The sequence below is a fragment of the Marmota marmota genome, unplaced genomic scaffold, assembly GCF_001458135.2.
Source record: "Marmota marmota marmota unplaced genomic scaffold, marMar, whole genome shotgun sequence".
Taxonomy (NCBI): domain Eukaryota; kingdom Metazoa; phylum Chordata; class Mammalia; order Rodentia; family Sciuridae; genus Marmota; species Marmota marmota.
In genome coordinates this window covers 746,671-759,673 of record NW_025999927.1, presented here as the reverse complement: position 1 = coordinate 759,673, position 13,003 = coordinate 746,671, and the positions used below count along the sequence as shown (strand labels likewise).

General features: G+C 53.5%; 1 protein-coding gene across 1 annotated transcript in view; it reads right to left on the bottom strand.

Annotated features, from left to right (window-relative positions):
• Galnt2 (polypeptide N-acetylgalactosaminyltransferase 2) overlaps positions 1 to 11,939 on the bottom strand; it is a 51,322-nt gene extending 39,383 nt beyond the window's left edge. The window contains exons 1-2 of the mRNA XM_048800361.1: positions 11,775 to 11,939; positions 4,697 to 4,790 (exon numbers count right to left, since the gene is read on the bottom strand). Of these exons, the coding sequence (XP_048656318.1) occupies positions 4,697 to 4,790; positions 11,775 to 11,924 (244 nt within the window). The 5' untranslated portion in view covers positions 11,925 to 11,939. The remainder of the gene's footprint in view (positions 1 to 4,696; positions 4,791 to 11,774) is intronic.
• Between the last annotated feature and the right edge of the window lie 1,064 nt (positions 11,940 to 13,003).

Here is a 13,003-nt window from a genome sequence, read left to right as displayed (position 1 = left end):
CTGTTGCACAGGTGCAGGGAAGCCTGGAAATCCATGGTGAGGCACCTGGTGCACAGGTGCAGGGGAGCCCTGGAAATCCACAAACATGTGGGGTGGGGTCCAGAGCCATGTCTTCCCGCTGGGGTGCAGGAAGCAGGAGCCCCTGTCCTGCAACACCTGGCTCATAAGGCTATTGTGGGTGAGGCACCTGGTGCACAGTTGCTGGGGAGCCTTGGAAATCCATGGTGAGGTGCCTGTATCTGGTGCACAGGTGCAGGGGATCCCTGAAAATCCACAGTGAGGCACCTGGTGCACAGGTGCAGGGGAGCCCTGGAAATCCACAGTGAGGCACCTGTGTTGGGTGAGCAGGGGCACCCAGAGCCTAGAAATCCACGGTGAGGCACCTGGTGCACACGTGCAGGGGAGCCCTGGAAATCCATGATGAGGTGCCTGTGTCTGGTGAGCAGGGACACTTGGAACCCGGAAATCCACTGTGAGGCTCCGGAGCACAGGGACACTGGAGCCGGGAAGGGGATGGTGATGCGCCTGGGTCTGGAGTGCAGGTGCACTCCGAGCCTGGAGGAGATGGTGACAGCCCTTATGTCTGCCATGGCTGGGATAATGAATGAGGAGGGCACACAAAGGAAGGGCCTGTGTTCTTAGGGTGGTGCTTTCCCCACCACAGAAGGGAACATGAATTCACCACATAAATTCCCCTCATGAAGACATTGGGCTTCTGGGACAGCACATAAGGAACTGGGAAGCCTTCGCTCCACTGTAACAAGTACAGACCTAGGGAAGCAAGACCCCAAGGCTGGAGTGGGACTGGGAGAACAGACAGGAGCACACACCCATTAGCAGGAACCTGCCCCACACCTGATGAGGTACTAGAAGCTCAGTGTGAACCATCTATAGACATGGGAACCTCAGGGAACCCAGCCAGAGGCACTCATAAACCCTCGCAGGTCCTGATAGTAAGGGTAGGAGCAGAAATCCTTGTGTTCTGGCAGGGGAAGGAGGAGCCACTGTGACATGTGCTACAGCATTGCCCTTAACATGTTGCCCCAGGAGAAACTGACCAGAGGCGGCTTGCTGGGGTTTCCACCAAGCCTAACTGACATGAAGAGAAACCCACTTTAAATACGAAGACACCTGAGATGGAGAATACCAAGAGGGAGCAGAATCTGCCACGTCACCACGAAGAGGGTGTGAACCACTGCAATGGCATCTGACACACAGACTTCAGAGCCAGGAGAGGTCAGGGACAAAGAGGGATGTCGTACAACAAAGAGGCCAATACTCTAGGACACAGCAGTCCCAGCAACAGAAATCCATGGTGAGGCTCAGATGAGAGGCAACACCCACAACCTGGAAGCAGCGGGGAAGAGTTCACGTGATCGCTGGGGACCTGAATGACCTCCTGCACACATGGCAGGCCCAGCAGCTGGGAACAGCAGCAACACTAGCAGGATACAGCTGACACCCACAGCCTACTTCATGCAACACCAAAGAGCACACTCCTCAGGATCACATGCAACCTTCTCCACAACAGGAGACGCTCTGGGACATGGAACTCACCTTAACAAGTTGAGGACAGAAAACACTAAATGTCAGGTCTCAGATCACAAAGGAACTAAACTAGAAATCAACAGCAAAAAGACAGATGGAAAATTCCCAAACACTAATGAGATTAAACAATACATACCTAAATAACCTGTACATCAAAGAAAATTGAGAAAAAAAATTAAAGACTTTTTAATCAAATGAAAATGAAAATTCCACTTATCCATATTTGTTGGGTGCAATGAAAGAAACGTTTGCAAAAATGACAGCATTGACTGCCTGTATTAGAAAAGAAATAGTCAAAACCTAAGATTTCATCTTCAAAAAGTGGAACAAGATGATGAAGTTTAAGTCCAAGATAAGCAGAAGAAATAATAAGAATTAGTACAGAAATCAATTCAAGCAATCTGAGGAAATTGACAGAGAAAAATTAATGAATCAAAAAATCTGGCCAGGCTAAGGGAAAAAGACAGAGGACGCAATGGTCAACAACAGAAATGGAAGAAGGACATTAGCACAGGTCCCACAGACAACAAAAGGAATAGTCCAAATAATTTACTGCCCACAAATCTGATAACCTACATGAAACTGACCAATCTCTGAAAGACAAACTATCACAATTCGGATAAGAAACAGGCAATCTGAAGAGGCCTGTGTCTGTTACAGATATTGGACCCATCATCAACGACTTTCCAGAACAGCACAAGACGTTTTCACTGTGTATTCCACAAAACATTCAATGAAGAAATTCTAGCAATTCGCTACAGTGGTCTTCAGAAGATGAAAGCAGAAGAGAATACGCCCCAACTCATCCTATGAGGCCAAAACATCTCTAATACCAAAAGCGGAGGAAGACATTACAAGAAAACTACAGAATAACATCTGTTATCACAAACATAAGCAAAAATCTTTCATAAAATTCTACTGAATCAAACCCAACAATGTATGGAAACAACTGTGTGGCATTTACAACTAGTGGCATTTACCCTAGTCATGCAAGGTTGGCTGGACAAATGAAATGCATTAATGTAATCCACCATAACAAATAGCAAAAAATACAATCACATGATCATATCAGCAGATACAAAAAAAAGCATTCAACAAAACCCTACATCACTCACGACAGAAAATCTGGGAAAACTAAGAATGGAGGGGGAACTTCCCCAGCTTGATAAGGAAGACCTACAGCCAACCCACAGCTGCCATCCTGCTGGACGGCAAGTGCAGGAACGAGGGTATGTCTGCTCTGACCGCTCCTTTTCAGCATGCTACTGCAGTCCTAGTCAATAAGGCAGGAAAAACACAGGGTGTAAAGACTGAGAAGGAAGAAATAAAACTCTCTTTGCTAACAGATGACATGGTTGTCTATGCAGAAAGTCTGAATCAAAAAACCTTGTGTAAGTGATCACACCAAGATTGTGAGATACTAAGTGAAAAGCCAAAGTTCATCACTTCCCTTTATATCAGCAGTGAGCAAGCAGACATTGAAACACACAATGCCATTTATATTAGCACCTCAAGAAATCAAATATTTAGCTTAAGTCTAATAAAATATGTAAGAAGAAAACTATAAAACTCTGAGGTAAGACAGAACTAAATAAATGGAGAGGTACCCCATGTTCACGGATTTAAAGATACAATATTATTAGATGTCAGTTTTCCCAACTTCACCTATAGTTCAATGCAGCCTCAATCAAGATCTCAGCAAGTTATTTTGTGAATATCAACAAACAGGTTTAAAACATCACATGGAACAGCAAAAAACCCAAGATCAAAAAGAGGAGTAAAGTCACCATGACCAAGACAGTGTGGGGCTAGCAAGAGAACAGACAGCACCTGAGCTTTACTGAGCAGGCAGCAGGCAACGCACAGGCAAACGCAGCCAACGAGTCCTGGACGAGGAGCAGAGGGAGTCTGGTGGAGAGAGACTCCCCCAAACTGTGCTCTGGGAAAGACCATCAGAAGATAAGAAGTTAAGTCACAGACAGGGAGATCAGTGGTTATGGAAAACAGGAGAAAGCATACACAAAGCACTCTTAAAGCGTGGGAAGAAAATGAAAAACCCAATTTGAAAGTGAGCACAAGACAGGAACACCTTACCAAAGAAGATACACAGATGATAAATACCCACGGAAAGGCGCTCCCCACCATGCGACATTAGGGAACCACGACTTAGAACATGGGAGTACCACTGCACACCTGCTAGGGGCCAGATTCCTGAACACTGATGCAAATGCTGCTGAGGCCCTGGCACACAGCAACAGCTGTCCTTCCCCAGGCACCGTGGAGGACAATCTGGCTGTTTCCCTCAAGACAGGACATGTTCCTCCCACACGTCTGAGCGGCAGGGCTGAGGTGAGCTAAAGCTTATGCTGCACAGAACCAGCCTCAGGACGTCTACAGCAGCTTCCTAATAACTACCACCAGGAGTCCTCAGCACGCCAGTGGACAAACTGTGGTCCATCCTGACAAGGGGTTGTTATCCACTGCTGAAAGGGGCACTGAGCCAGGAGAGGCACAGAGGGACCTCACACACAGCACCAGTGCAACAAGCCCCTGCAGGCTGCGCGACCCCAGCCATGACGCCCTGGGAAAGGCAGAGCTGGGGAGAGGGCACAGAGCTGGGCTCCAGGGAAGGGGAACAGGCAGAGCACAGGGGACTCTCAGGCAGTGAGCCTGGTCCACAAGACTATAGAGATGGCGGCATGCCACTAGGCTGGGTCAAACCCGCAGAAGGCCCAATGGCAGGCAGAGCCAGAGAGAGGTCCACGCAAATCACGGTGGTGCAGACACCCACTCCAGCCCGGCCAGCGCACGGGGAAGTGTGTGTGCATGGGGCACAGGCACACAGGAGCTCCGCATCGCGCCCCCGTGTGGGCACACTAAATATACTCTAAAAAGCCTACTTTCTAAACTTCCACAAATGGACACACGCTGTCGCATTTTCTACTTCATTCCACTTTCTCTTTCAGGAAATTTCAGTCACCCCTAGTAAACTTCCAATGAAACCACCTTCCGTGGCCCTGCTGGGGGCCCTGCCAGTGGCCAGGCCAGAGCAGCAAAGCCGAGCTTTGGGCAGGGTCCAGCTGGTTCAGGAGCTCCATTCCCCACCCCAGCAGCAAAGCCCAGCCCTCAGCCTGGCCTGGCACAGTACCTGGAGGGAGGGTCTCCGCGCTCTGTGCTTTCTCCTCGCCGTTGCTGTGGTGAAGGTCTTTCTTTTTAACGGGGTCGATTTCATTCCAGTCCTCCTGGGGGAACAAAGACACCAAGTGAGCATGCCTCCAGCCGTCCGTTCCACACACTATGCCTTGCGACACCCGCAGACCCCAGGTTGCAACGGTAAGCAAGGAGAGCTCCAAGGCCCCTCCTGACAGCCCAAGGATGGCCCAAGGCCAGGGAAAGGAGTGTGGGAGAGGCCTTTCCAGGGAGGTCCGCACCTGGTCCCACAGGACAACTCTAAGGGTGTGTGGGACAGGCAGAGGGCTACGCAGTAGTCATGGCCACGAGGCGAAGGTGGCTCTGACATCCCAGTAATTTGTGGGCACCTTCTTGAGGAGCCTGGAGCCCTTCCAGCAGTTACACGGCCCATACTAACCCCACTGATGCCTGGGAAAGGTCCTAGGGCTGGCCAGGGGACAACCATGGGGCAGGGGCCTGGGGCTGGCCAGGCATGGCCATAGAGCAGGTGCCTATGGTTGGCTGGGGCATGGCCATAAAGCAGAGGCCTGGCCTGCTGGGGATGGCCATGTAGCAGGGGCCTGGGGCTGGCCAGGGGACAGCCATGGGGCAGGGGCCTGGGGCTGGCCGGGGACAGCCATGGGGCAGGGGCCTGGGGCTATCTGGGGACAACTATGGAGCAGAGCTGAGGTTAAATACCGAGTGTGAAGGCTGAGCAGGACTCGGCTCCAGCAGACTTATCCCACTCATCTGGGCCAACAATGTGCTCTCACTGGTCAGCACTGGATCACGCCAAGGGAGAGCTCTATGACTACAGAACTCTTCAACCTGACTTCTGTGCACCAAGGGAGAAGGGGTCTCACGCAACCCAGGCAGAAGCCCCTGGGCCCCTGCTATCCACACATGGGATGCTGTGTGGCAGGACCCATCCCTGCGGCCCAGCCACTCCTGCCCTGCTTCAGGCACCGTGGGCCAGCACAGACTGCTGGCTTTTCATGGTATACAGTGAAATCGGCAAGAAAGGTAATTCCTGGGGCCTGGGCCAGCAGACTCCAACTCCAAGTGCAGCTTCCCTGCTGATAACCTGCTTCCTACTTGAGGGGTGCAGTGACTGAAGGGAAGCTGGCTGCAGCCCCCCACCTCAAGTAGCCTGTCCTTTCCTGGCTTTCAAAGCTGAGCAAAGCATGAAGTCTCTTACTGCACAGCCCTGGGAAGGCGGATGAAGCACACAGCGTGGGGCACCCACTGGGGGAGGGTATCCCCTCCGGCACACAGCCTTTCAGTTCACAGGTGCCTGGTAGTTAGGTGGTCGATCCCAGGCGGTAATAAACATGTTAAAATGTGTCTGTGTTACAACTGAAATTTCCCCCTCCAAAAGATTCCGGAAAAGATACTAGTGAGATTATTTGGTTGGTCATAAGCTTGAAACTGACTCCTGGCAATGATTTTGCAACAATGTAGGCAAACACGCAGGAGCCAACACCTGCAGCAGTGAACACTGGTCCCTATGGGCTTTGTAACACTCAATCTGCCAGGTGTAGCGCTGCCAGGGTCCCCGTGCAGACTTTTAAATTAAGTGCTGATTTTTATTTTGTGGTTGCTTGTAGCATTTTGTGGCTAATAATTTCCCCCTCAGGCATCTGGCCTCCTCTAACATTGGCTACAGGATCAAACCATCTAACCTTGTATGGAATAAAACCTAAAGTCAACATTGCCCTGTCACTCTAGAATCAACTCATTATCTGTAGCAATGTCCAACTCAACATTTTTACTTCAACCATCTCTGTTTCCTCAAACAGTAAACATTTTCTTCCTCCCCATGTGGGAGCCTCCCTTCCGACAGACCCAGCGTAGCACGGTTCTGGTCCTGTAGTAAGAATTTGTGAAACCAAAGAGGTCAGGCAATCTGTCCAGGTTGCACAGCTGGTGATAAGCTGAAGCTAGGCCCTTCCTAAGTCAGAATGGGATGACGCCAGTGCTCAAGTGAAGCCAAGTCACAGGATGCATATTCTGAATATGTCACAAAAACCCAAGAATAGCTTGGCCTGGTGGCACACATCTGTAATTGCAGCTACTCAGAGGCTAAAGCAGGAAGCCTGCAAGTTCAAGGCCAGCCTCAGCAACTTGACAAAGCCCTAAGCAACTTAGCAAGACCTTGTCTCATAATAAAAATTAAAAGTGCTGGGGATGTGGCTCAGTGGTTAAGAGCCACTGGGTATCCTCTGGTACAAAAGGAAAAAGAAACAAAATCTAAAATTATATTTCTAAGGGAACGTTCCCCAAGGACATCTGGTCCTGCCTCGAAGTCAGAACCGTACCCATCAGCCCTGCAGGAGGAGGAGGAGTGACCCCACGGGGCTGCTGCACACACACAGAGGCCTATCCAAGAGCACCCTAAGCCTCCTCTTCCGGCATCGCTACCACAGCCTCACTTCACAGAGGAGGACGCCAAGGCCCTGGGTGCCGCTGAGCTGGAGCCTAGCGGCCACTACGCGGGAGCTCCCTCTCCCCCCTGAAGAGCCAGGCTAAGGGGAAGCAACCACTGACTGCCTGTCTAGGGGCACGGTGTGGCCACGTCAGCTCCTGCAGGCGGGGCCTGTGGGAGGCAGAACAAGGCACAGGTGCTGCCAGGTGCATAGGCAGAGGCAGGCAGTCGGGTCACAGCTACGCAGTCTGAAGCTGTGATCCAGAAACATCACTTTGCCTGCAGGGTGGGAATAGGCCAGAGGGCATGGGGGAGATGCCAGGCAGCCAGGTGGCACATGGTACAGGGAGGAGGCCAGCTGGGCCGGGACCAAGGCAGAGGAGCAGGTTGGCCGCCAGGAGGAAGGAGGGCCAGGGGAAGGGCCCAGGCTTCAGACTCCACTCTGGAGATGGGCCAGAGAACCAGAGGAGGCCAGGTAGGGCCTGGGGCAGCAGGAGGAGCGTGAGCAGGACACAGGAGGCCACTGCTGGGACAAGCAGAGGCTGCATATATGGTGCAGGAGGAGCCTGCTCCAGCCAGGCCTCAGGGCGCCATCTGACCCCAAACTAGGACTAGGCTGGCACCCGGGCCTCTGCCTAGCCCTCCCAGTGGCAGGTGAGTGCGGCTTGTACTGGTAATCTTTCACAGTTGGTGCCTCTTCACCCACACATGGCCTCTGTGGCCCGAAGGCCATCTCCTCCTCCTGCACACCTGGCACCACCTGCAGCTGGCAGCTCGGACGCTACTCGGTGACAAACGCAGCTAAACATGCCTGGCCTACCTGCTGTGGCTTTGCGGCTTTGCCCACCTCCCAGCCCTCCGGAGACTCTGGACCACTAGCAGCCGCTGTCTGGACAGGAAATGGACCAAGTGAAGGTGGCTGAGGAGGCTGAAGCCAGGGCCCCAGCAGCACCGGGCTGGGCCCCAGCAGGTGGGTGCTCCTCCCACAGACGGTGTGGCAAGGCCAGAAGAGCAGGGCCATGGCGGGTTGGGTGAGGCCAGAAGCTCCTGCCAGTCCTGCCCGTGATCCCTCCTGGCCTTCTCAAGACGCAGAATAGCTCCGCCCACAAAAGAGGATGCAGACACAGGAAGAAGAATGTGAAGTCCTTGAGGAGAAGTCAGCCTATCCATAGGTGGCAGGTGGACTCGGGTCTCCTCCATGGACACACACCTGCCCCCTTGACCCTCACCACATGCAGCCTGCCTGGCGCTAGGCAGTGCGGCACCCTGAGGTCACACTTGCCCCCAAGCCTCCTGATGCTGGGTGTGGTCTTCAAAGCAACCTTGTCCCCTGAGAAGAGCAGGGCCCTCCTGGAACTCGACTGGCCTTTGGTCCTCAGCATCTCTGGACCATGGAGATGCAAAGCATGATCCAAACAAGGACCAGGAAACCTGGGCAAAGTTCCCCTCTGTCCCCAGCCATCCCTCCAGGAACCCTGAGGCACTGGTGTACATGGAGGTCCCACATGGAGGACAGCGTGCATGACTGAAGTTGCTGTTCCACACACAGGACAATCCAGCTCGTTTCAACAGGACCTCGTAACTGGGGAGATGGCTCAGGGACAAAGTGTCCCTGGGTTCAATCCTTAGCGCCAAACAAAACAAAACCAAGGATTCAACAGCGCAGAGCATCCACGGCAGCAGGAAGGGTGCACTCTTGGCTTCAGAGCTCCCAGCAGCTTTCTGACAGAGGAGCCTGTTAATCTCCCCAAACAATGGGTGGTGGAGAAACCACTCTGGAGCCACCTGGCGGACAGTCCCATATGGTGCCTCTGCAAGTCTCAGAGGGACAGGCACCAACCACCCTTAAGAGTTCTACCAGACTGAGCTTACTGTGTTTGACAAAGGATCTCCCATAGCAGAGACCCCAGCTGGAGTCTGAAAGCAAGCGGGGCTGGGAGGCTGGGAGCTCAGACTGTGTCCTCAGATGAAGCTGTTGGCTCAAAAGGACACCCAAGTGCCCAGGGCCTGCCTCTGGAAGGAAGCAGCCCAGGTGGGTTCCTTCTCCAACACAAGGGAATGGGCTTCCTGAGGTTCCGGAGGCTCTTCTGCCCAGGCAGGAAGCCTCGGGGAGGGAGCAGGCGCTAAGGATTGAACCCAGGGACACTTTGTCCCTGAGCCATGTCCCTTGCCTAGGCGTGGGAAGAGCAGGGGTGCTCACACACTGCTGTCACCACCACGGGAGTACCTCAGAGTCCAAGTGAGGGACAGACAGCAGCTGTCCATGAGGGGCAAGGGGGCTCAGGGCCACCCTTACTGGTCAGACATGAGCACTAGCCCCCTCCCAGCCATGCGCGAGACCCAACAGCTTCCGGACATTTTGCCAAAACCCACAGTGGAAGGCAAGTCTGATGCAGACACAGTCACGTGACCCAAGTGCATGGCGTAAGTTCCCAAGGCTTTTACAAACATGATGTGCTCTGGAACTTTGTTTGTTTGTTTGAATACTGACACCAACCTCCAAAATTGTGTTTTGGCTCTGCTTAAAACTGGGTCATGACTCAGAACTTAAAGAACTTCCCCCAGCCTGGCTTTGGTGTCTGGCACTTGACTTAGAGAAGCAAAAGGCCTCAGTAGCACCCAACAGGGCTCCTTGTCCCTTCCACAGGCCATGAGGTGAGTATGGGAGAAGCAGGGTCTTCCAGGGGCACCTCAGGGAGTGGAGGTGTGCAAGGCCTTCCTGCTCCTTAAGGAGACAGCACTGCTTCAGATAGGGCCAGAGCCACTTGTCATCTGCAACACCTATTACGCATCCCCTCCAAGGAACATGAGCCAGGCATCACCTCCAACAAAAACAGGCTACACGTCACCACCAAGAAGCACAGGCCACTGGGGGCTGGTCCTGGCCACACGCCACACAGCACATGTTCTGCGACTTTCCTCTCCTGGAATCCGGCAGTTCTCTGGCAGCAGGATGCCGGTCCCCGCAAGGACCTGTGTGACGTGTGCTCAGGAGGCTGGCTGAGTGTGGGGAGGCCACGTACACCCTGGCCCAGTCTGGTCATGGAGAGTGCAACAGCCTCCTACGGACACCTCCTCAGGAGACAAAAATGCTGTGGACACTAAGGGGATGCTGGAAACATGAGGTCAGCTGACACAAAGTTCTGGAGGGGGAAGCCACACACGCTCTGCCCACAAGGCAGCAGGTCCCCTGCTTGGGAAGCGACTCCTTGCCTTCCGTCCACCTCCACACATAAGAAGCACAAAGACCCTTTTTGCCTCCTGGTAAGGAGGAGGAAGGGAAAATGCCATTTCCAGCCCAGACAGAACATAAGCTTGCAGAGTGGCAGAGAAAAACAGCCCCGCCGGAGCACCGAGCCACAGCCCACAGGCCAGCAGCAGCCACTCGGCACTGCAGTGGCCTGGACCAAGGAAGATGTGGCCTCTGCCCCAGGGACCCGAGACAGTGCAAGGGTGCTGTCCCAGGGTGGGAGGACAAGGTGGGGGTGCTCCAGGCGCAACAGGAGGCAGTGCAGACGGCAGCAGGACAGATGGCCACATGTTCAGCCCCTGTCCACAGGCACCTCTTGCCTGGGCCTGGACCTGGGCCTGGGCCTACACGCACATGGGGGGTGACCTCACTAGGCAATCTCCCTCAAGACCCAGGGAGATCATCAGCTGTCAAGGACATGCTTGCAGGCCAACGGTTCAGAACCCACAGCAGGTTCAGAGGCTGCCTTCAGGGCCCCCACCTTGGGAACCCCATGGCCCTGGGATGCCACCACCTGCTACAAACCCCGACACCCTCAGGGACCCCCCTCCAGAGGAAACGCCCTAGGGACACCAGCCCCTCCCCCCACTAACCCCACGCCCCCAGCATGTCAGCTGGCTGCTCCCAAGCTCCCCTGCTCCTCAGGACAGTGCCCTAAGCCCCTTGTCTGACTGCTGCCTTCTCCCTGCCCTGCACGGGAACAACCACACAGGCTAGTGGCGCTCTCTTTGAGGCAAAGCAAGAAAACGACACATGGGTTTGCTTTAAAGTATGCCAGCCCCTTCCCAGAAAAGCATGCTGGGCAATGGACCCGCACAGCGCTGGAATGGCAGATCGCACTACCAGGAGCACTTCTGTGGCATGACACACCCCCCATGTGGCGAGGACCAGAGCCACCCACTCGGAAGCCAACCATCCTCAGCTTTGGCCACAAGTGCACAGGTCGTACTGCATCTGTGCAGATTGGTGAGAGGAGCTGTATCCTCCAGTTTTGTTCGCAGGGACGAGCCAGGACCCAGCTGTGGTAACTACCATCTCCATGGACCATCAGGACATCCTCTTCGGCTTTCAAAAGTAGCCTGGCCTGACCCGTAAGTCACAGTCACTCTAGGTACAAGGAAGGAGCCATCAGGTCCAGCTCTCTGGAACCAGCACAAGAAGGCAGCTCCTCCCCAACCTTACTCCAGCAGCCTCAAGGTGGAGAAGCGCTGACCATGTCCACAGCCGCTCCTGTGGCCTGCCCATCCCTGACCACCCACTGCACTGATGGATGAGCACCCTCCAGATATCGAGGTGCAGCACTGCCTCCCGCAAGGGGCTGTCTAAAGGAGCCAGATTCAAGGTTGGCACTGGCGTCACTGAAAGCAAAGTTCAACTCACGCACGGGATGAAGAATAGCCGTCTACAGGTGAGTCCTGGAACAGCAGTGGTGCTGGGCACAGCAGGACATCCCAGCACGCCACCCTCGTGTGTGGCACAAATACTTGGGTGAGCAGAGCAACAACTGGGGCCTGGGGAGGCCACACCCATCAACAGTGTGTGGGGCGAACATTTAGCAGGCCATGAGGACAACGTGCTGCCCAAGCCCGGAGGAGCCAGTGCTGGAAACCAATGCCTTCTCCTCGGCCCACAGCACCTGCCTCTGTAAAGACACCTGGCATGGGATGTGGGGAACGGGACAGGTGCACACACCATGCCCGCTGCTACTGCCAGTGGCCATCCTGAGCTGCTTCCTGCCGCTGCTACACAACCAACTTCTCCTGTAGTAGCACCCCCTCCTCCACAGAAAATCTTAACTAAGCTTCTCCAAAAACCTTTACCATAATTGATTTTAGGACTATCAGCAAAAGAGTCTCTACAAAAGAGTTCAATGTAGGTAAACTTCCTATTTTCCTATTGCTCTATTACTTGGCCACTGGCCTGGAAGAGATCAGCACTCCAGGTGCTAAACACCCCTTGACTAGATTTTCAAACATTTATCCAGTATAGGTTGCAGAAGTGTGTTTGCAAATGAAAAGTGTGATTAAAAAAAAAAAAATCCTTTAACAAGGCCTCTGGCCTTCAGCTGGGCTTCACACAGATGTCTACATTTCTAAAAGAAGTTACCAGCTGGGTTCCATGGTAACGGCTGGCAGGGGGATGAAGAAAAGGGGAGAAGCAGCTCTCCCCTTCTCAGGTGTTGTCCTTGAAGGGTTAACTTGCCTAGAACAATGAAAGAAAGAGCTCCTTTTATGTGAACTTCTGCAGACTGTGAACTTCTGAGCCCCTCCTCTTACATGCTGGGTATAAAGTTCTGAAACTCCCTGAACTCCAGGTTCAGGGGGATTGAATGATTATAGTGAAAGCTTTGCCCTCTGAACCTGGCTATAGCCAAACAAACCTGCTTCCTGTTCCTACTTGGTGTCTTGCCTCATCTGTCCCCTGCAATACTCCAAGTAATAAACTTATCCAGGGAAACTACAGGTTCTCTGTCCTCATTTTTCAGATGCAGAGACAAAGCTAGAGATAGGAAGGCCCAGGCCTTGCTCATCACTGAGGGGGAGACAGTGTCTGGTCCCCCAGCACCCAGAGGCCCCTGCCAAGAAGGGACAAGTGGGCTCTGGTTTCAG